The 25,691-nt window shown below is 33.2% G+C and overlaps 1 protein-coding gene across 3 annotated transcripts in view; it reads right to left on the bottom strand.

Moving 5' to 3' along the window:
* LOC145296142 (uncharacterized) overlaps positions 1-25,691 on the bottom strand; it is a 44,447-nt gene that overhangs the window by 10,990 nt on the left and 7,766 nt on the right. The window contains exon 1 of one of the 3 annotated variants that reach the window (XM_080142316.1): positions 2,991-3,106. The exons of 1 other annotated variant lie outside the window; for it this stretch is intronic. Coding sequence is in view for 1 of the 2 variants with exons in the window: in XM_080142315.1 (XP_079998441.1) it covers positions 12,064-13,953 (1,890 nt within the window). In the remaining variant the exon portion in view is untranslated. Of the gene's footprint in view, positions 1-2,990; positions 3,107-12,040; positions 13,981-25,691 lie in introns of those variants that run through there. One more of the 3 variants, XM_080142315.1, reaches the window with a different exon arrangement.

Raw genomic sequence — 25,691 nt, 5'->3', positions numbered from 1 at the left:
ATGAAAAAAAAAAAAAATAATAATAATATTTAAAGATTGTAAGGCGTGCTCAGTTTCTAATACAATGTTTTATTAAATCGATCCTCCGTGATGAAACCGGGACGTTTGAAGGCCAAACTGCTATTTTTAAAAAAAAAGGCCCAATTCGCCAAATCTGGCATTTTCGGGGTTCTCAGATTATTAGCCATTTTAATCCCAAAATTGAAATTTTGCCCTTTTTAAATGCTGTTTGGCAATCAAACGCCAACTGGTTTTATCATTTACTAGAAATTGAGCACCTCTGAAAAAATTTTAAATACTGATTATTTTGCACTTGGCGGGGGGGGGGATAATAAAATACGAAAATAAAAAATATATAGTGGAAGTATTCATTGTAAAGATCAACTAAAGAAGTTTATTTGTATGTGTTAGTGTTGGTGCCCGGAAAACTCGTCCCGGGAAAACTCGTCCCGGGAAAATTCGTCCCCTTTCGCTAGGTAGGAAAACTGGTCCCTTATTGAATAAATATCGACTGAAAACACATTTTATGATCGTTCTTGAAGGAGATATTGCTTTTTTAAAATAGACTATAGCCCCCCCCCCCATAATATATTTAAAAAATATTTTTACTTGTTTAATGTTTTTTTCTTTTTAAATAAAATCGATTTTCTAAGTGTCCGTTTTCTACCTAACTGGCTAAGTTCTTAGTGGTTTCACTTATTTTAAAGCGTTTATTATGTTCATACAAAATTAATTACAATTTTTTTTTTGTTCTTATTTTAACAATGTTTTTTGGAGTCATAAAAACAATAATAAAAAACAAAACAAAAAAATTTAAAAATAGGCAGCGATTCGATTCTTCGTTACTTTTCTGTTTTGGTTTTTTAATTATGATAGTTTTTTTTTTGTTGTTGTTATGTTTTTGTTTTCTCTCATACCAAATACACTCATGCGTTATTTAAAATTATAATTTTATCAATTATCAACATTTATTGTCGTCCTGTCAAATTTTGTAAAAATTAACTAATAAATAAAAAACGAAATATTTTTTTGGCGCTAGAGATGCCGTGTGCTAACAATCTCTCGTTAACTCATTTTTAATTTTTTTTAATTTTTACTTCAAAATTCTAAAATCAATCATTAAGAGAAAAAGTAATCACTAAAAACATTTATTAATCAATTTTATTGAAAACTCCGCTATCGTTTATCAAAAATCTTTTAAATTTCATTTTTTGTTGGTTGTTTTTCGGAGGGAGATATAGTTTTTACCCCCCCCCCTCTCTCTAAATTATATTTAAAAAAATATTAAAATTTATTATTTTCTTTTTAAAACCAAATCTCCCTCAGTAATTTCTTTAATTTTCTATTTTTTAGCGATTATCAAGACCGCTAAGATGTGATATACCGGACATTATTTCTCGTTCTCACGTAACACTCTATGACGAGATCCCTGGCGACACCAGATGATCTTGCTTTTCAAATAGAGGAAGAGAAGAAGGGAGACAGGTTTGGAATTATCTACATGTCAAAAGAGATGGTCTTGTTTTTATCATATAGAGGAAGAGAGGAAACAAATAATAATCTGTTTATCTCATCTGATGTCATATATCTATCAACAACGGAAAGGTTGATTTTCTAAAAACCTCTGTTGATAGGTATGAAGAATGGGGGGTCAAAGGGTCGTCGCCAGGCATCGTTCGACCTGGGTGACCAATCATGCCTAATTGGTAATAAGTAAAAAACCTCAGTGCAGGTGGGGGTTTGAGGTCTGGCAAAGATAAGCTCTAAAAGAAAAAGAAAGAATAACTCCAAAATGGTGGAGGGAGGAATTTGTGATTTGATAAAAACGATTGACTTTTTGGAGTTAGAGTCCAGAGTCCTTTTTTACTGACTGGCATCGAGACGTACACATCGCTCTCACCCCGCCTGGAGGTGGGGGCGAAACCCTCATAAGAGCTAAGTTAAAAAGCTCTTGTTCTTAGCTGGGAAATTGATTAGTGGAACTTAAGTATGCAACCTCCATCATGAAGCTTGAATCAAAGAACTCGACTAAACAAGTGTAAAACGATTTATGAATAATTACTTTGATTCGTTATATAAAAATGCCCCAGAGTTTTTCTTTGTTTCTCGCTTGCCGGCCTGAATGAAGATACAGTTTGTTTCAGATATCCCCTGACGCCAGATGATGAAGGAGACAGACTGGATCCAGCACGAAGCCAGAGTGACGACCCCCACACACTCACCTTTCAATTGATGGCTTTTACATATTTTATGGTATGCTGAAAACGAATATCACATTCAAAGTCGGGGCAGATAAGCAGTTGTCACAATATTAAGACATTTTTCCAATTTATTACTTAATGAATGCCAGTGGCGTTCGCCATTCTTAACATAGGGAGGAGTGTGTGTTTTGTAACACGTATGTGTACTTGTTCAGTTTGGAAGAAACATGGCCGCCAGGAAAAACATAATGGATTATGTTGTATATAATCTTAATATCAAGACAACTACTAGTCTGACCCAAAAATTTAAATATGATATTCGTTTTCAGCATAACTGAACAACCTAGAAAAACCGTCATTTGAGGCGGAAAAAAGTTTTTAAAAAAAGACGATTTCCAAATTCTTATATATATATATATATATATATATATATATATATATATATGTGTGTGTGTGTGTGTGTGTGTGTGTGTGTGTATATATATATATATATATATATATATATATATATATATATATATATAATCATGTATAAAGACTGGGTCGATTTTACAATAAATGTATTCTAGTAAAAAAAAGGGATTTTAATTTCTTTAATGTTAATGGTTTTTCTTTTCTTAAAAAAAAAGCAAATACATCGGCAAAAACAAAATGACCTCAATCTTGAACCGTATTTTTTCTTTCAATATTTAAACTAAAAAGAAAAAAGATAACTCAAAATTGTTTCTATTATGAAACAAATAAAATTTTTAAAATTGATGTAATATTTTAAAATAAGATTTTACTTACAATAAATGTTTTTTAAACTTCAAGAAGAAAAACGTTCGATTTGTTGAATTACTGGAAAAGTTGCTAAAAGTGAAACAAAGTTAGTGAAAAAAGTGTGACGTCAGACAACTTTGAAGCAATTTGATTGGTTGATTTATAAATAGTACTGGGGCTTTCCGTGAAATCTGTAACTTATTTGAAACCAATAAGTGGAAAATACATGTTTTCGTTTCTTTTAAATCAAGTTTGTTTTTGTTTTTTGTTTTTTTTTGTATCGAAAATTTCACGAAAATCTGACCACTAGTTTATTTTTGCTAGATTTATTAAACACGGGTATGTTTTCACGTTCGGAATGTCAACTACATGGGAACGTTATTTTAAAGCGCCAATTATGTAAACACGATTTCGTCTCGCAATTTCATTATTTTCGTTCGATAAAAAAAATTTTTTTTTTTAATTATTACTGGTTTATTTTGCCCTTATTTTAAATGGTACAAAAGTTGTACTGATAATATTAATTTATAATAAAGTTACATTGTGCTACATATAGGGTGGGGTAATTCTCTGGTGAATTCTGGAGGTGCTTATTATGCTTATATTAGTTTAAAAATCATTTTGGTTTCAAATCTAAATAAACAGTTTGACCCATGTCTAAGTGACCTACATATAAACTTTCATATGTTTAGACCAAAAATTAGTAGTTTGCAAAGGTCAAATATTTTGAACTTTGACTCCTTGGAAGCTCAGATATTCGACCGAAACCGATTAAAAAGCTGGCCATATCTCTGAATACCCTTTACATAAAATTTCAAATGTTTAGACCAAAAATTGGCTGAGTAATTTGGTAGAGATCACAGAGGTCCAATTTCTTTTAACTTTGACCTCAATTTTGACCGCTTAACATTTATTATTTTGTGCACAAGTCAAGTTAAAAAGTTTGATCCGTGTCCAAGTAACCTTAACATTCAGTTAAAAGTTACATATGCCGTTACGCATTATTTGGATTAATATTATTTACTCATTAACATTCAACTAAATTGAACACCTACTTTGTGACCATCACCGAGAAAAATATTGCGACAATATTTTTTCTCGGTGGTGGTCACAAAGAACATGTTCAATTCAGTAGAGCATTATTATTGAAAACTGATCCCTGACAATAAAAGTTATTTTTTTACAATTTTACTTTTTTCTTATCTGAAAGTTAAGTTTGTTATCGATTAGATAAACTGGAAAAAACTTACATTGTGGTATTTACAGGGGAGGGGGCATTTTCATAAACGTCTGCCTGATCTCATATTAATAGAGAGTTGCTGTAGCCCCCGATATCAAAGTAGCACCAAGCATAGATTGGGGTCATTAGGCAAAAAAAAAATATTATTATTTTTATTTTCGAAATCATAAAAACTATTTTCTTTTATATAAAACATTTTCACACTCTAAGTCTGAATTACGTCCAGATAAATTATCATTTTCATTGCTTTTCATTCAGCTTGTATTTGACTACATTTACGGCAGTTTTTTTTCTTTTTACTTCCTTCGTCTGTCAAATAATTTACAACGCTAAAATACAAATTTCTCCTGTATTACATTGCCTACGGATATATTTATTTGTTTTGTATTGGCTTTTGTTTTTTGTGTTGCTTTGAACTATAGCTGTTTTTTGTTTAGTTTTCTTTTCAGGACTCCTTTTCTACACTGCTCAGAAATTAACTTGTTAGGTACTTTTTTTTACCTTACCACCAACTACACTATTTCCATTAAACTGTCGAATTATAAAGGTTTTAGACTATGCTTAATAAGAATATCTATGGTAACTTTGGCGGTGACAAGTAAGTTTGGAGATATAATGACATGCATTATGCACTGTAATTCACTGTTCTTTGAACGCGCGACAAAAAGTGTATTTCTCTCCGCGTGACGCTCCGACTTATCTCAATTTTGAGAAGGTTAGGGGTGTCTATTTTGAAACATATTAGGGCGTTGAGATTGGCCACAACCAACAACCGTGGTTTAATTTTTACGAGGAGGGGAACATGCTTCCACCAAATAACATTATTAACTAAAAACACCAAATAACATTATTAACTAAAAACACCAGATAACATTATTAACTAAAAACACCAAATAACATTATTAACTAAAAACACCAAATAACATTATTAACTAAAAACACAAGATAACATTATTAACTAAAAACACCAAATAACATAATTAACTAAAAACACCAAATAACATTATTAACTAAAAACACCAGATAACATTATTAACTAAAAACATCAGATAACACCAGTCAATGAGTCCTGCTAGTATGAAATTAAAACATATCCAATAACATTATTAACAAAAAACGAGAACGAATTTCATTTTATTTAAGATATTTATTTATCAAGATAACTCCCATGCTTCAAAATTACTTTGAATAGTTTCTTGTCAACTGATGATGTCATTCAGCGGATGTAGGATGATGTGATGCTATAGGAAACTTTCAAAATCTTCCTCCAAAGTTCATCCTTCAACGAAAATTGAACACCTTTGTAAGATTTCCGAGTCGACTATCGTCGTAGTCGTCGTTCTTCTCCCGGTGCGTGCGTGCGTGCTCTATATATACTACTAATCAGACGACGGTGTCACTCTTTTGTGTGTCCCGTCTTAATGGTCGTTCCTATTCTCTACATGCCCTCCCCCCACCATGTGACCACACTACCATCGTTTTGTGGTCATGTGACTGGAGAATTCCGTGTAGTAGTGAGTTGGTCCTTGCATTTGAGGGGAAAGTGGCCTTGGTGCTCGTGTTACCCTCATGCTGCGTCGTGGGACCGGACTCATCTGCATTGGCTTGTGGTTGATCGGATCTTGGTCCACCTCCATATCTGTTTCTGATGTGTCACAATCAGCTTCTTCCACCTCCATCATCTCATGCATGTTGCACGGTGGTTTGCTGTCCTCCCTTCTTGGTGTTTGGGGAGGTGATTGATGGGGTTGTTGAGTGGGTGGATACTCCGGCGTATCCATGACCGGTTTGATTTTCCTGAGGAAACGGCGATTGCGTAATGTGATCCTGCCGCTACCATCCAACCGTATCCTGTACTGCCTGTTACCCATTGTCTCGACGACTCTCCCAGTTTTCGCCCATCGTCGTGGATTTGGTCCCTCCTGATTCTGCACCTGCACAGACTCGCCGACTCGGAGCTGTTGGAGGGGGCAGCTGTGTATGTCGTACTGTTCTTTGTTAAGTACGTGCCTTTTCGCCATCGCCCTCTCTCTCAAATCTCTGGTCTCCGTCCAACGCTTGTGGATGCAGTATTTTTTGCGAAGTGCGGGGAGATGGCCCCTTACTGTTCGACCATATAGTATTTCCGCCGGCGACAATCCAAGGTCCTGACTGGGCGTATTCCTATGAGTCATCATCGCCCGTGCTGCCCGATCATGATGTAGGTGTCCGTAGCCATCAACGCAGTCCATCAGCATTCTTTTGGCCATTTTTACGGCCAGTTCAGCTCGGCCATTACTCTGGGGGTAATGTGCAGATGATATGCGCCTTTTTACGCCCCAGTCTTCTAGGAACGATTTGTATTCTAGTGAATCGAATGGTGGCCCTCCATCGGATGATATTTCCTCCGGCACACCATACGTGCAAAACCAAACCCTCAGGGCGTTACACACCGCTGCAGCCCTTCCTGATGGTAGTGGTGCGACCTCAATCCAACCGGTATATCGGTCCGCGTATACCATGTAACTTTTCCCGTGCATATCTAGCAAGTCAGTGACTGTCTTTTGAAATGGGAACTCCGGGTTTATGGGTGGCATTACTGGTTCCCTAGGCTGGGATGGGGCGATCGAATTGCAACTCCGACATTGCGCCCTTGTTTGTCGGATGCTGGCGTCTAAACCAGGCCAAAATAACCGTTGTCTGACATTAGCCAACATACCATTCGCCCCTTGATGGGCGGAGTGTAATGCCTCTAACACCTCGGCTCTAAGCCGTTTTGGTATCAAAATTTTGTCCCCTTTTATGGGTACCCCTTCCAGACAATATAGTTGGTCTGCCATCGGCCAGAATTGCCGGATTTCTGGTGGTAGTTCGTGGCGTGACCTTGGGAACCCGTCTTGAATGTATGACGCCAACGTTCAGCACTCCTCATCGGTGGCTGCAGCTGCGACTATCCTATCCCAGGTGATCGCTCCTTGAATGAGAACAGGCGGGGATTTTTTATATTCTCCAGGATCTGATCCGAGAAAATTTTCACTAGGGGCTGGTGGTCCACGGTAACCAATAGGTCTGGGGATCCCAGGATGAACATCCTACAAGACTCCAAGCCATAAATCAGCGCTAGAGCCTCCCCCTCTATAGGGGAATAACGAGATTCTGCATCTTTCGTGAAGCGAGACCCGGCCAAAATCATTTTCCAGTGGTCCTTACCACAGTTGGGACCTAATTCCGTTGGGCATTGGCAATGCTTCTGGAACAGAAAATAACCAATGCCAACCTTACTGAAGTCGGTTGAAAGGCAGGTCGCTCTGTTCATATCAAAGGTTTTCACCCCTTCTTCGATTTTCTGAACGATATTCCTCTTCGACTCTTCGAAAAGTCTATTCAATGTGTCATCCCAGTAAAATTTACGATTCTTTGTCCGCAGCAACTCTCGAAAAGGGGCCATTATATCGGCCTGTGCAAATGTATACGACACCTGGTTAACTAAACCAAACCAGGACCTGATACCAGTAATGCTCGTTGGGGTCGGGAAATTGAGAATAGCCTCCGTCATCTTTTTAGTTGGCTTCACGCCGTCCGAGGTTATCACAAAGCCGGCAAATTCAACTTCATCGTCAGCAAATTGAAATTTGTCAGGGTTAAAGACTATCCCACTTTTACCACAATGGGTAATATAGTCCACAGTATGCCAGAAAGCCAATTCTAAGGACCTGTCCCATAGGAGTGTGTCGTCTATGCACCAGGTCTTTCGAGGCATGTCAACTGTGATGTCATCGAACCGGCGCGTGTACCCGTCCCCGGATGCGTGAAAACCCTGGGGAGCCCTGAGATACCGATAACGACCCCATTCCGTTATGAACGTGGTCGCGTCCCGGGCTTTTGGGGAGAGTGGCAGACTATGGTACCCATTCCATGCGTCCAAGACAGTCTTTTTGGTTTGGGCAGGCACCACGGACACCTGATTAAAAGGGGACGGTGTGTGATGAGTCTCTCTCATCGTTGCTGCATTCAATTTTTGTAGGTCTATCGTCCTTCTTGGTGACCCGTCTTTCTTTGGAGCGACTACCATCCTCGAACACCAGATCGTAGGTGTGCCTGCTGGTACCGGTTCGATAATACCCAACGCAACATCTCGATCCAAATCATCCTTTACCCTTTTCTTCCAGTGATGAGGGACTGGAATGGGTGTGTGTATGGCCGATGGTTTCGCCCCCGGGGTAAAAGTTATATCCAGCGGCCTCCCTAACATGACTTGTAACGGTTGATGGGGGCAGGTGTTGAATGCGCTGGACTTAAAGTGTTCACATAACCACTTCTCTAACCGTTCCCTATTATCTCCAGTGGGGGTAAACGGGATCCTCGCTGGCTTGTCTGGGACGGATTCTCTTTTTGGACATCCACACGGTGCTGTCCCACTTTCTGAAGCCGATAAATCGGCCTTTGATACTCGATGCGGGAAGTCGCGATTGATTACTCCTAGGTCTTTGAGGGCCGATTCTGACAAGTAGAATCCTGACGTGTTTTCTGAAACGTAGACCACTTGTCGCGTTTCCTTCTGACCGAGCTTAATCTGAGTCAGGACCACCCCCTTGATATCTAGGGGTTCGTCTATGATTCCCCGTATCCTGTGGGTGGTAGGTATCAGGATCCTGCTGGTGCACCCTAATATTTTCAATATTTCTGGGCCACTCGAACACGTCTGGGCACCGGTATCTGCAATGGCCTGGATGCGGTGTTTTCGACGGCTTACTCCCTTATCCAAAGCGCACCCGAATTTAGCCTGGGACTCTGGTATCAGGGACACATCGACCATTAATGAGGGTGGTGGCTCAGGGGGACTTCTCCTGAACCCACCACTGCTCCATGCAAGGTGTGGCACTGCTGCTATTCTACCTTTTTGATTGTAACATGCCGGTGCCCCCTCCATTCTGCTGCCGAAAATATTCGATTGACGTGTGGCATCGTTTGTTAACTCCGCCGTCGACCTCTCCTGTTTCCGGCACACTCTTTGTAAGTGGCCTGTGACGCCACAATTAAAACATTTTAGCCCCCTCGCCGGGCAGTTCTTCCCCCCTTTTAACCCACTGGGGTGTGAGGTCCTCCTACACCCTTCACAAGGACTATTCTGAGGAGTTTTGAGCGGCTGCTCCTTCCGAGATGGTTTTTTCTCGGTTGTTAGTAGGCCAAAAGTCGAGTGTCCCTCTGAGCCTCGTTGCAACTGAGGAGCAGACGTCTCTGTAGTTTCTAAACTAACCAGCCTGTGAAGCTTCTGCTCCACAGTGGTTAGAATATTTGCTTCGGCCAGCAATTTACACTGGTACTCCGCATTTGCCAGACCAGCTACGAGTTGGCCAGCTACCATGTCCTCCGAATAGTTTACGGCTTGCCGGCAGTTCTCGTTGGGGTACAGAACCATGAAATTGCAAAACCGTGCCTGGGACCGAAGCTTTGCCAAGAACTGTGCGGGTCCCTCCCCCGTCTGTTGTCTGATGCTATGAAATTTATGTCTATGCACCTCCGGGTGTAGACCTTTCACCGCAATGAACTGTATATGCCTTAAGAGTTGTTCCTCTGTGACAGAATTGAGGGTTCCAGGCCCAACTAAGTCAAATAAAAGTCTATTTACCTCATTTGAGCAGGCTGTCCTTAGTTTATTGCGGATTTCCACGGGGTCGGTAAGGCCGCACATTTGTTTGTATCGGGCCCACGAGTCGATGAAAAGTGCCCAGTCCGCATCGGTGAATCCATGTTCGATACGTGGCCGGTCTGGTTTCTTGGTGTTAGACCGACTCGAGGCACTCCCTCCGCGAAGCTCATTGTTTTCTCTTTGCAGATTTATTAGTTGTTGAATCAACTGCATGTATTGGCCATCCTCGTGTTGTCCTGACGCCATTATACTCCAAAAATCGTGCAAAAGAAATTATGTTGAAAAATAAATCCTGTTCGTAGCGCCATGTAAGATTTCCGAGTCGACTATCGTCGTAGTCGTCGTTCTTCTCCCGGTGCGTGCGTGCGTGCTCTATATATACTACTAATCAGACGACGGTGTCACTCTTTTGTGTGTCCCGTCTTAATGGTCGTTCCTATTCTCTACAACCTTCTTCATAAACATATTGCAGTAGTCAAGATCTTGTTCCTCTGCTTAACTCGTCCTTGAACAAAGCAAGGAGTATCCAATTTCTCATACAAAGTTCCATCTGCAAAATCACTCCTGATATATTTCTCCCTCTTTCTGTCTCCCTCGTCCAACCACTGTTAGAGTATGGTATTCATACCTCTTCCCCCATATCTAATACAAAATAATCAGCTTCCGGAGAGAGTTAAGAGACTGGCTACTCAAATGATGTAGGGCCTATCGAGTCTTGCTTGAACACCATCGGTTGCGCGTTGACTTGATTTTTTCCTATAATGTCACGGGCACTACAAGAAAGTTATTGTGGTTTTTAATTTTTAAATTCAGATAAACATATCTCGGCTCAAACAACAATTTATTGATTGAGATGAACACTATCAGAATGAATATATTTTTGCCAATGCAAATCAAGAGTATTTATGCAAGTAACGTAAAAAATCTTGCATTCTGGTGGCGATGTTTTTATTTTATGTAACATATTTAATTATTTAATATATTGGACAAATACTGAATCAATGATTAATGAATGATCAATTATTTCATTAAAAAAAGAAACGAAACATTAATTTTTAGAGATTTGTTTTACAATCAACATAAAAATTTGTCAAAAAAACAAATAACAAATAAATGTTACCAAAAGCAAGATAAGTTACTTTTCTACCTAACTGAATAAGCTTTTAGTGTTCTTTATTTAATGTAACATGTTTATTCTCTTCGAAAACAAATAATATTGAGTGTTTCCAGAGAACAAGAAAAATGGTCGCGATGTCTTTTTAAATATTTAAAGTCTTGATAATCATTTGAAAATAAGAAATGAAATAAAATGGATGTAGAAAGTCACCCAGTTAATGTCACTGTAACATTTATTTTTGTTTTATTTCTTATTTTGGAGTTTTTGTCGAGACACCACGAATACTATGATGAAACCGGACAACAACCCAAACAAAACCAATCCGCCTCCTCCCTTCAGGCTCGCTTTTACAACTATCTGTGGGCTTAGAAGTGCTTCTTTAGTTAACGCCTCAGATATCTTAACATTAAGTGAAACAAACCTACCCTCCTCAATCCCCTCTAACTGCTTTAACATGACAGTATATCTCCTTGACTACTGTAAAGACTCGGATAGATATATGCACGGATTTAGAGTTTATATTCGAAACACTCTCCCCTTAACTAGAGAAGAAGAACTGAGCAAAATAATCGTCAAGCTCGACTGATTTTTAAAGACGTATCCCTTATCGGTACAAACAACGCTTACTCAATCAACCCGAATAAATGTGTCTGATCAGCCGAGTCGATATTCCTCGGTAGGAGGTCTCCAGGCGATCAGCTATTAACTAATTGATTCTCAAACATAAGATAAAACCCGAGAGCGTGAAACCCCTAGCACTGAGCAAAATCATCCCTAAACTTTACAGCAAAAATTTCCTGTACGGCTGATTGTCAATGACGTATCCCTTACTGATACCAACAACGTCTACTAACTCTCTGCAACTTAATGATCATTTCATTTTAGTTTTTTAATTTGAAGAAAAAAATCATTAAGAATTCTTGTAAAATATTGATGATCACAGAAATATAAGATGGAAACAATTGTGTTTTTATTCTTTTATTTGTTTAATAATCATAAAAAATGATTCAATGAAAACAAGTGAAAAATATTTGAAAAAAAAAAGAAATTTTATTATTTTCTTACAAGAAATTTATTGAAACATCAAAATATTTTAAAGTTTTTACATTTATTTTCAATAAAAAATTTTTAAAACTTCAATTATCCATTTTCCATCATTTTTAAAACAAATAAAAATTTTGTTTTGAAAAACATATATTCTTATATATTTTTTGGATCCTTTTTCTAAACTGTAAAGAAGTTTGTGTGGAACAAAAGAAAAAATATCGTCATTATTACAATAAAATTGTCCAAATTCAGTCAAACTAAAATCAAAAAATTCATTTTCTTTTTTAAACGAATCAATTTTTTCACCTTCTGAATTGAAACAAAACATTTCAGAACGATCATCACTTGAACCCCAAATTTTCCCACTGGAAAAATCAATACGGATTCGTGGACAATATTGTGACTTACCTATTCCTTCATTTGTTATTGTTTTAATTTCTATGCCTTCTTTTGTAAAATGATGAATTCCGAAATCAAGATCACAAGTAAAAATTGTTTCGTTTTTTACACACACGGAATAAAATTCTCTTGTTGTTGAAACAATTTTTTGTATTTGTAAAAATGGATGATTTTTAATTCTTTTCAAAAAAATAAGTTTATTTTCTCTACTTCCACAAACAACAAATTCTTCACATGAAATTGAACACATGTCAAGAGGTTTGAAGTTTTGATTTTCTTTATCAGACAAAAGAAATTCACTCACAAATTGTCCGATTTCACTCATTTCAATTATTGATTTATTTTCACAATCACACAAAAAAATGTGATCATCTTTTTCATTGATTAAAATAGTTCTGATTTCTCGCGATTTTGATCCAGGTAGAATCCATTGATTGTCTTTTACAAGTTTTTTTACAGGAATTGTTTTCCGAACACAAGACACTGATGGGATTTGTCTGCTGACCAATGGTTCCATCGCTTGATGCCACCAGTCAGGCAATGTGAAACACAATTCACATGTTTTATTCGGTCGCATCGTTTTAAGATGCCGTGATGGAAGTCTGGATGTCAACAGTTTTAATCCACACAAGATCTCTCGGTCTTGGTGATCTTTGTGGAGCAAATGCTGGAAATTCAAGAACCAAATTTCAACTTCTTTGAGAATTCTTGTATTTTTCTCAAAAATATTCTGCCATTTTTTAACTTCTTCTGCCGTTTCTTGTCTTATCTTTTGGCACAGATCCAAAGCATCCAATTTTGCATTTTCTACGATTTGTTCATATTTTATCCAAACATCCTGGCATTTAGATTCGCATTCAAGATTTAATTCATCCGTATATTTGAAAACATTTTCATTTGATGACTGCAAGAATTCCTTAAATTCATTCATTTCTTTCTCCAGGTTTGGGGCCTCAACCTTCTTTTTTAAAGTCTCATCTTTCACAAATAATGGAGGCACGTTCATACAGTTTCTGCTGCTGGGGTCAGTCGAGTGAGACTTGTAACATATGTTGCAATAACACATGTTACATTTGTTACAAAACAATTCCACGGATTTTCCGTGTAACAAACATTCTTCCTCCATCATCATTTTAATGGCGTCAACCTTCTTCATTTCGGCCAAGTTTTTAGAAATGTGTTCTTTTGCGAATTCTTTATGAAGTTTATCATGGACTCGCATGCAATTGTTGCAAAACAATTTCCGACATTGGATGCACCAATATTCTGCTACTGATGAGTTGTTTTCATCCATGCATGTGTCACATTGCCATTCAGACAGCAATAATCGTTGTCGTTTAAATTCATTGGCCAAAATAGGTGAAAGGGTCAAACTTTTGTGATTTTGAAATCCGTCACCACATTGCGGACATTTTTCTTCTGTCTCTTCATCTTCTAATGTGCTGCAAAAACATGAATTACACAAACTATGAAGACATTGTAAAGTCTTGGAAGTTTCGTTTAATTGCAATTCACATACAACACATTGGAAGAGAGATTGATATCGATCTGACGCCATTGATGAAGGATTAAAATAAAAAGCAAACTGAAAAATAAAAAAATATATTATCTCAATTTTATATAATTTTAAACTTTGATAAAAATATATTTACTCAATAGTTTTTTATTTTTATTATTAATTAGAGTCATAGCAAAAAAAAAAAAAAATTGGAACATGCATAGTCCCTCGTGAGTGCATAGTGAATGAGGCATAAAAAATGATTAAGTTCAGCAATTGTCCCTTCCCCATTTAGCTCGAAAAGACCCCAGAGAACGTCAAATCCTGGTGAAAATCAACAAACGCTGCAGTTCTAGACCTTAACATATGTAAATTTAAGTTCTGCACCATGCAAAAAAGAAATGATTTTGTCCATCATTTGCCCCACTCATTTATAGTATATTTCATTGGAATATAAGAAAAATATTTAATTAAAATATAATGAAATGTTTTATTAACATAGAAAGAAATATCTTATTAAAAAACATATTTTATCAAAATTATAATGAAAAAATATTAAAATATAATGAAAACTATAAAAAAATATAATGAAAATTCTATAAAAATATGATGAAAAATATATTAAAATAGAATGAATACTATATAAAAATAGAATGAAAATTCTATAAAAATATGATGAAAAATAGATTAAAATATTATATTAATATTAAAATAGAATAAAAATATGATATTGAAATACCACAGACAATATTTTATAAGAATTTTATAAAATATATTTCATTGGAATATAAGAAAAACATTTAATTAAAAATAATAAAATGTTTTATTAACATAGAAAGACATATCTTATTAAAAAACATATTTTATCAAAATATAAATTTTTTTATTAAAATATAAAATATTTCATCAAAATATAAATATTTTTATTAAAATATAAAATATTTTATCAAAATATTAAGTATTTTATCTAAATATAGTAAGATATTTTATTACATTATAAAATATATTATTAAATATACAGAATTTTATTACAATATTATAAAAATATTTCAGTAAAATAAAATACTTTTTTTAAAATAAAATACAGATATATTTAAAAATATTTTACAACACATAATAATCATATTCTTTAAAACATACAAAATATATTTTATTAAAATATAATCAAACTATATCAAAATATAAAAACTATATCAAAATATAATGAACACTGTATTAAAATATAATGAAAAATATATTAAAATATAATGAAAACTATATTAAAATATAATGAAAACTATATTAAAATATGATGAAAACTATATTAAAATATAATGAACACTGTATTAAAATATAATGAAAAATATATTAAAATATAATGAAAACTATATTAAAATATAATGAAAACTATATTAAAATATGATGAAAACTATATTAAAATATAATGAAAAATATACTAAAATATAATGAACACAATATTAAAATACAATGAACACTATATTAAAATATAATGAAAAATATATTAAAATATAATGAAAAATATATTAAAATATGATGAAAAATATATTAAAATATAATGAAAAATATATTAAAATATAATGAAAAGTATATTAAAATATAACGAAAAATATATTAGAATATAATGAAAAATATATTAAAATATAAAGAAAAATATATTAAAATATGATGAAAAATATATTAAAATGTGATGAAAAATATATTAAAATATAATGAAAACTATATAAAAATATAATGAAAAATGTATAAATGTAATGAAAAATATATTAAAATATAATGAAAAATATATTGCAATATAACGAAAATTATATTAAAATATAAAGAAAAATATATTAAAATATAATCAAATATATATTCAAATATAATGAAATATAATGAAAAATATATTAAAATAGAATGAATACTATATAAAAATAAAAATAGAATGAAAATTATATAAAAATATGATGAAAAATAGATTTAAATATTATATTTATATTAAAATAGAATAAAAATATGACATTAAAATACCACAGACAATATTTTATAAGAATTTTTTAAAATATATTTCATTGGAATATAAGAAAAACATTTAATTAAAAGATAATAAAATGTTTTATTAACATAGAAAGAAATATCTTATTAAAAAACATATTTTATCAAAATATAGATTTTCTTATTAAAATATTAAATATTTTATCAAAATATAAATTTATTTATTTAAAATATAAAATGTTTTATCAAAATATTAAGTATTTTATCTAAATATAGTAAGATATTTTATTACAATATGAAATATATTATTAAAATATGCAGAATTTAATTAAAATATTATAAAAATATTTCAGTAAAATAAAATACTTTTTTAAATAAAATACAGATATATTGAAAAATATTTTATTAAACATAATAATCATATTCTTTAAAACATAACAAATATATTTTATTAAAATATAACGAAAACTATATTAAAATATAATGAAAACTATATTAAAATATAATGACACCTATATTAACATAAAATAAAAACTATATTAAAATATAATGAAAAATACATTAAAATATAATGAAAAATATATTAAAATATAATGAAAATATATTAAAATGTAATGAAAAATATATTAAAATATAATGAAAAATATATTAAAATATAATAAAAATTATATAAAAATATAATTAAAAATATATTGCAATATGATGAGACTTATATTAAAATATAAAGAAAAATATATTAAAATATAATCAAAAATATATTAAAATATAATTAAAAATATATTAAAATAAAATGAAAAATATATTAAAATATAATAAAAATTATATAAAAATATAATTAAAAATATATTGCAATATAATGAGACTTATATTAAAATATAAAGAAAAATATATTAAAATATAATCAAAAATATATGAAAATATAATGAAAAATATATTAAAATAATAATGAAAATATATTAAAATATAATGAAAATGATATTAAAATATGATGAAAATTTTATTAAAATATAATGAAAAACATAATGCAATATAATGAGAATTTTATTAAAATATAAAGAAAAATATATTGAAATATAATTAAAAATATATTAAAATATGAAAAATATATTAAAATATATTAAAAAATAATGAACAATATATTAAAATATAATGAAAAATATATTAAAATATGATGAAAAATATACTAAAATATAATGAAAAATATAGTTAAAAATATTGAATTAAAATATAATATTTCAATGGTATATAATAAAAATATTGAATTAAATAAAGAAGTAGTCAACCACCTAAACAGAAACAACCTTCTTAGTGACATGCAATATGGATTCCGCTCTGCAAGATCTACAGCAGATTTTCTAACGGTTATATCTCATAGGATTAGTGAATCTCTTGACAAAGACTTCCTTTCTAGGGCAATGGCTCTTGACATGTCGAAGGTCTTCGATAATGTATGGCATAAAGGCCTACTTCACAATATTTCCAGCTACAGTATCACTGGAAATGTTTTCTCAATCATTAAATCATTTCTCTCCGATAGGTTCCTAAGAGTAGTGGTTGATGGGCAGAAATCAGAAGCCCACAGTATTAATGATGGAGTCCCCCAGGGGTCCATCCTGGGCCCAACTCTCTTCCTGATCTACATTAATGATCTCCCAAAACATATACTTAAATCATTCGTTGACATCTATACTGATGACACGACCATCTATGGCAACACAGCAAAGGCTGTAAATGACAAAGTTCTCTCTAATTCTCTCTCCTCTGATCTTGAGCGTGTGGTACAGTGGGGGAAGAGGTGGCTGGTCACTTTTAATGCATCCAAAACCAAGCTTCTATCTTTACATCATCAACGCTCTGATCCCCATCTGGCATCAATTGAAATGGATGCCTCTCGTCTTGGAGAGGCTCCATGTTTTTACAAGCTTCTGGGTTTGACCTTTACTCCTGATCTGAAATGGAACACGTACATCAGGTCTGTTGCCAAGGACGCTGGGAAAATGGTGAGATCCTTCTACCGCTCCAGAAGATATCGCACTACTGATGCAATTCTCTATCTGTATAAAAGCCAAGTACGTCCAAGGATGGAGTACTACTGCCACAGCTGGGCAGGAGCTGCTAAAAATAGTCTATCCTGCCTTGACAGAGTACAAAATAGACTTTGTCGTTTAGTGGGGGATGCCCTTTCTCTTCCCTGCAACCTCTCTCCCACAGAAGAGACGTTGCGAGCCTGTCTTTGTTTTATCGTTATTTCCATGGTAGGTGCCCATCTGAGCTCCAATCCCTCGTCCCCCCTCGCCAATCTTTCACGAGAAACACCCGTTTGGCTGAAACTACTGTCAATAATTTTCCCCACTCTTTATCTGTGCCAAAATCCAAACGTAGATTCCATGAGCAAAGCTTCTTTCTTAGAACTGCACGCCAGTGGAACTCTCTGCCGCTTGCCTGTTTCCCACCTGACTACAACTTGAATGTCTTCAAGTCCAACATAAACAAACTTCTGACAAACCGCCCCCTTAAGTAAGACACTCTATCAAAACCCCCAATACTAATGATTACTACAATACTATTTCATTGATTAATGTACACGCAATAACCCTTATCCCTGAGTGGCCTTCGAGCCTTGATAAGTGGGGACCCTCATGTAAAAAAAAAAAAATAATAATATTTCAATGGAATATAATAAAAAATATTTAATTAAAATATAATAAAATGTTTTATTAAAATATAATAAAATATTTTAATAAAACATAAAATATTTTATCCAAATATCAATTTTTTTCGTGACGCAAGACTAGCACCACTCCCAAGCCGAGGATTGAACCTAGAACCATCGTGTTGATAGTCACTACTTCTACCGATTGACCCACGGGAGCGGTGCCCCTAAAAAACCTCGCCAAATGTCTATTTAAAAAAAAAAAACATCCGTTCATCACTTTTATAGTGCTCAAACCGTTTATTTAAGAAAATTGGAAATGAAAATTCGTAATGAATTATGCAAAATATTATATTAAAATATAATCAAATATTTTATTAAAGTATAATAAAATATTCTCTTAAAGTATAATAAAAATATTTTATTAAATATAATAAAAATATTTTATTAAATTATAATAAAAATATTATATTAAAACACAATAAAAATATTCCATTAAAATATAAAATATTTTATTAATGTATACTAAATTTATATTCATCGAAATATAAAAACATTTTATTAAAACAAAATTAAAATATTTTCTAAAAATACAATAAAAATATTAACCCAATCTGCACTCATCAAAGAGCTGCGAGATGTTCATATTATTTGGAATCTGAAATAACATCAAGGAGAGACTTGAATGCAAATATTTCTTATATGGGTTATCTCCCCTGTTCCGTTTTCATACATAATTAAAATTCGAGAGTGTATAAAAATAATTTTCTACCGGAGATATTCATGATCGTACCCTATTTTTAAAAGAGGGGCGATATAATATATGAAAAATATTTGGAATCCAGTCTCCCCTTGCTGTTATTTCAGATCATCATATCGTGATGACTTTGCAACTATTACCAATTTCATCAAAGTCAATCTTGGAAACTCAGATAAACAGATTCAAATTAAAGCCATCAGAATTTGTGTGCAACCAAAATGGCAGTCTACAAACCAAAAACATCGTCCTTTAAAAGTGCCATTCTCAACCTCTTATAATTCAAAAATCTTGTCTTAATGAAACTAAACAGTTTAACGGGGGCAAAAAATGTTTAGATTTTCGGAAAGGGTTTTATGTGAAGTAACGAATCCGTTGAAGACCTCTGGAGGCTTCAAATGTGCAGAGAAGGTAGAAGAGAGAAAGGGTAAAAGAACAGAGAAGGAAGGGGAGATAAAATAGAGGGAGATAAAAAAAATAGGAGGAAAAAGTAAATTAAAAGTTCATTATTCTTTTTCTATTTTTTCAGCAGATTATTATCGATTGGACAATGATCTGCCAAATTAATCCCACGAAAATGCAAAAAATTAAATATTTAAAGATTTTTAGGGTGCTCAGTTTTAATACAACGTTTTAGTAAATCGATCCCCCGTGATGAAACTAGAACGGTTGAAGGCCAAACTGCTAGGCACATTAGAATTTTTGTAGGAATTTTTGACACCCCTAACACGAAACTACGAATAAAATTAAAAAAAAAAAACTCGTAATTTCTCTTTTAAAAGTGGGTTGTTTATTTTCTTTCTGGGTTATACTTCCAAAATAAACTAATAAAGTTGTTTTAAAAGTAATAGAAATATTTTTTTTATTTTTTAAAAAACAGTAATGAAATCAATTGAATTTTACGCTCTCAGTATTTTTTCAATTTTTAAACTTTAAAAATCTATCGAAATTTTTCTATTGGTTCTATTTTTACGATATTTTCAGGGTCAATGTGAAATTTTATGCTCTTTCCAATAAACCGAATATAATATTTTAGACAAACGTTTTCTTTTTAAATTCACGCCCCCCACCCATTTTCAAGTGTCTATTAAAAAGTCTTATACATCACAAATTGAAGATAAAAGATCAATAAATAATATATTCAAATTTAAAACAAAAAAGTAGTATTTCTTAGAAATTTACCTGTAAAGTCCGAAGTTTAAAACCTTTTTTTTTTTTTTTAAAAAACAACGTAAAGTCCGAAGTTTAAAACTTAAAAAAAAAAAAAAAAAAAAAAACGTTGTTTGTGTTGTTCTTTTGTTGTTGTTTTTTTTAATGAAACCTTGGTCCTTGCTCCTTTAATTAAAAAAAAAAATTAGGGCTGGAATCACATTTTTCGAGTAGTTATAAGCTTGGAAAGACAGGGGGTCGAATTAATTCACGCCTCCTATTTTGAAATGTCTATTAAAAAGTAAATAATTAATTTACTCACCAAAGTGTTATATATCACAAATTGAAGATAACAGATCAATAAATAATATATTCAAATTTAAAACAAAAAAAGTAGTGTTTTTAGAAATTTACCTGTCACGGCCGAAGTTTAAAACCTTTTTTTTTAAAACACGTTGTTTGTTGTTTTTTTTTGTTTGTTTTTTTGTTTTTTTTAATGAAACTTTGCTCCTTTAATTGAAAAAAAATAGGGCTTGAATTACATTTTCCGAGGAGTTATAAGCTTGGAAAGACGGGGTGGAATTATTCAATATTTTTCACGAAATTTCTGACACACCTACCAAACTGCTATATATAAAAAAGGCCAAATTTGGAATTATCGGGGCTTCTCAGATTAGCTATTTTAATGCCAAAATTGAAAATTTGCCCTTTTTTAATGCTGTTTGGGCATTAAACGCCAACTGGTTTCATTATGGGTGATCGATTGACATTGTATTAGAAATTGAGCACCCCTGAAACAATTTTAAACATTGATTATTTTGCACTTGGGTGGGAGGTAATCTGGTAGATAAGTGGGTACTGGTCGCGATTTGAGTTCCCAGCCGAACACCATAAAAAAACACTGACTTCTCCCTACGCATGAGCAAAGGACATGTTTTAGTTGCCATAGTAACTAAACGATCATGAATTTTTATCGACTTTTTATAAGTTTTACTGTTTATGAATATTGAAATAAAAGAAATTATTACACATTTATTAATAATATCTCACTTTTATCGCTTTTGTTTTAAATCACTTTTATCGACTTTATTTTTACTGTTTATGTGTCACTTTTATCGACTTGTTCTTTTCTTTTTTAAATAGCATTTTCTTTTTAAATGAAGTTTTTACTGTTTATGAATATTAAAAGAAAAATAATTACTAAACATTTATTAATAAAAAATGGGTGCTAGTGCACTTATGATCCGCGCTATATTTTAAATCGTATTTCTAAGTTTAATTAAAGTTTAATGTTTTTTTATTCAATTGTAAGGTTAAAGTAGAGAATAGGTACAAAACACCCTCCCCATGTTAAGAAGGGCTTAACCTTACAATTGAATAAAAAAACATTAAACTTTAATTAAACTTAGAAATATGATTTAAAATATAGCGCAGATCAGTGCACTAGCATCCATTTTTTTTTATTAATAAATGTTTAGTAATTATTTGGTACTTGTGCAGTTTTCCATTGACATTAAAAAATGGAAATATTTTTAAAAAAATATATTGTACGTACTCGTCATGGGATAAAGTTTTCCTACAGAAAAAATCACGTAATTTCATCAAGTAGTTATTTTTGTTATAGCGAAAAAAGAAAAAAAATCAACAGTTCAAGTAGGGGGATTTCCCTTTTTTTTTTTGATAGCGAGGCCAAATTTCGCGAATTTGGCCTTTTTTAAAGCAGTTTGGCCTTCAAAATTTCTGTTTGGCCTTTTTCTTCACCGATGAAATAAAAAAAGCAAATAAAAACAACGCAATAAAACTTTTAAAAATACGGCAGACTTTTTTTGTTCTTGTTTGTTTTTTTGTTTTTTGGTAATTTTCCTTTTTTTTTATTTTTTCAAGATAATACTATTAAATGGACACGTTTTATTGCGTTGTTTTTATTTGCTTTTTTTATTTCATCGGTGAAGAAAAAAGGCCAAACAGAAATTTTCAACGCCAAACTGCTTTTAAAAAGGCCAAATTTCGCGAATTTGGCCTCGCTATCAAAAAAAAAAGGGAAATCCCCCTACATGAACTTTCTGTTTGGTTAAGAATCAAGATGGCTGAATTAATAATTACTCGCTTGTAGCGTTGATTTTTTCTTTTTTCGCTATAAAAAAATAACTACTTGATGAAATTACGTGATTTTTTCTGTAGGAAAACTTTATCCCATGACGAGTACGTACAATATATTTTTTTAAAAAATATTTTCATTTTTTAATGTCAATGGAAAACTGTACAAGAACCAATTATTTTTCTTTTAATATTCATAAACAGTAAAAACGTCGTCATCTCTTCTCTTCTCTATCTTCTCTTCTTCTTCTCTATATTCTCTCTATTCTATTCTATCTATCTTCTATCTATATAAATAAAATGAACTCATTTTTTCCCGTCTAATTTTGACATTAATAGGATTAAAAATCAAGATATTTCATGCAAATATAATATGCACAAACGGCAGAACAATATCTGAGGTGTGTTATAGGCTTATTATTTCTCAAATTCCTCGATAATCTTAGATTTCTATACTTTTTCTGCTGAGAAGTCACGGCCAAAATCGGTTAAGATCAATGGAAGTGGTAAAATATTTTCTCTCTAATAAATTCCTCCTCCCCCTGCCACCACTTAACACCGTTTGGGGATCGTTCACAAGGAACAGTTGAGAAGAGAACACCGGTTTGGCTTCGTAGTTCTTTCATGTGAAGTTATTTAAAATCACTATACTAAGCTGCAGTGCTCTGTGGCGTAGTGGTTAGCGTGCTGGACAATTCACATTATATTTTCACGTTCGCGCCGACCTACCGCAGTCGTTTTTTTTTTTTTTTTTTTTTTTCCTAAACAACTGGAATGGACTTTTCTTGGTGGCCGAACTGTTAACGTTGCAGATGTTTTTTTTTCACACTTTATTTTCCTACTTTTACTCATGACTCCGGGTTTGATCCTACTTACTTACCATAACATTTTTTAAAACTCCCCCCCCCGTCCCGGAAACAACCCCCGGGCAACGCCGGGTACCCCCGCTAGTTTATCTATCTTCTATATAAATAAAATGAACTCATTTTTTCCCGTCTAATTTTGACATTAATAGGATTAAAAATCAAGATATTTCATGCAAATATAATATGCACAAACGGCAGAACAATATCTGAGGTGTGTTATAGGCTTATTATTTCTCAAATTCCTCGATAATCTTAGATTTCTATACTTTTTCTGCTGAGAAGTCACGGCCAAAATCGGTTAAGATCAATGGAAGTGGTAAAATATTTTCTCTCTAATAAATTCCTCCTCCCCCTGCCACCACTTAACACCGTTTGGGGATCGTTCACAAGGAACAGTTGAGAAGAGAACACCGGTTTGGCTTCGTAGTTCTTTCATGTGAAGTTATTTAAAATCACTATACTAAGCTGCAGTGCTCTGTGGCGTAGTGGTTAGCGTGCTGGACAATTCACATTATATTTTCACGTTCGCGCCGACCTACCGCAGTCGTTTTTTTTTTGTTTTTTTTTTTCCTAAACAACTGGAATGGACTTTTCTTGGTGGCCGAACTGTTAACGTTGCAGATGTTTTTTTTTCACACTTTATTTTCCTACTTTTACTCATGACTCCGGGTTTGATCCTACTTACTTACCATAACATTTTTTAAAACTCCCCCCCCCCGTCCCGGAAACAACCCCCGGGCAACGCCGGGTACCCCCGCTAGTTTATCTATCTTCTATATAAATAAAATGAACTCATTTTTTCCCGTCTAATTTTGACATTAATAGGATTAAAAATCAAGATATTTCATGCAAATATAATATGCACAAACGGCAGAACAATATCTGAGGTGTGTTATAGGCTTATTATTTCTCAAATTCCTCGATAATCTTAGATTTCTATACTTTTTCTGCTGAGAAGTCACGGCCAAAATCGGTTAAGATCAATGGAAGTGGTAAAATATTTTCTCTCTAATAAATTCCTCCTCCCCCTGCCACCACTTAACACCGTTTGGGGATCGTTCACAAGGAACAGTTGAGAAGAGAACACCGGTTTGGCTTCGTAGTTCTTTCATGTGAAGTTATTTAAAATCACTATACTAAGCTGCAGTGCTCTGTGGCGTAGTGGTTAGCGTGCTGGACAATTCACATTATATTTTCACGTTCGCGCCGACCTACCGCAGTCGTTTTTTTTTTGTTTTTTTTTTCCTAAACAACTGGAATGGACTTTTCTTGGTGGCCGAACTGTTAACGTTGCAGATGTTTTTTTTTCACACTTTATTTTCCTACTTTTACTCATGACTCCGGGTTTGATCCTACTTACTTACCATAACATTTTTTAAAACTCCCCCCCCCCGTCCCGGAAACAACCCCCGGGCAACGCCGGGTACCCCCGCTAGTTTATCTATCTTCTATATAAATAAAATGAACTCATTTTTTCCCGTCTAATTTTGACATTAATAGGATTAAAAATCAAGATATTTCATGCAAATATAATATGCACAAACGGCAGAACAATATCTGAGGTGTGTTATAGGCTTATTATTTCTCAAATTCCTCGATAATCTTAGATTTCTATACTTTTTCTGCTGAGAAGTCACGGCCAAAATCGGTTAAGATCAATGGAAGTGGTAAAATATTTTCTCTCTAATAAATTCCTCCTCCCCCTGCCACCACTTAACACCGTTTGGGGATCGTTCACAAGGAACAGTTGAGAAGAGAACACCGGTTTGGCTTCGTAGTTCTTTCATGTGAAGTTATTTAAAATCACTATACTAAGCTGCAGTGCTCTGTGGCGTAGTGGTTAGCGTGCTGGACAATTCACATTATATTTTCACGTTCGCGCCGACCTACCGCAGTCGTTTTTTTTTTGTTTTTTTTTTTCCTAAACAACTGGAATGGACTTTTCTTGGTGGCCGAACTGTTAACGTTGCAGATGTTTTTTTTTCACACTTTATTTTCCTACTTTTACTCATGACTCCGGGTTTGATCCTACTTACTTACCATAACATTTTTTAAAACTCCCCCCCCCGTCCCGGAAACAACCCCCGGGCAACGCCGGGTACCCCCGCTAGTTTATCTATCTTCTATATAAATAAAATGAACTCATTTTTTCCCGTCTAATTTTGACATTAATAGGATTAAAAATCAAGATATTTCATGCAAATATAATATGCACAAACGGCAGAACAATATCTGAGGTGTGTTATAGGCTTATTATTTCTCAAATTCCTCGATAATCTTAGATTTCTATACTTTTTCTGCTGAG

Source organism: Euprymna scolopes, chromosome 16 (genome assembly GCF_053919585.1).
Source record: "Euprymna scolopes isolate OS-2025 chromosome 16, ASM5391958v1, whole genome shotgun sequence".
Taxonomy (NCBI): Eukaryota; Metazoa; Mollusca; class Cephalopoda; order Sepiida; family Sepiolidae; genus Euprymna; species Euprymna scolopes.
This window is presented reverse-complemented; position numbering and strand designations above follow the sequence as displayed.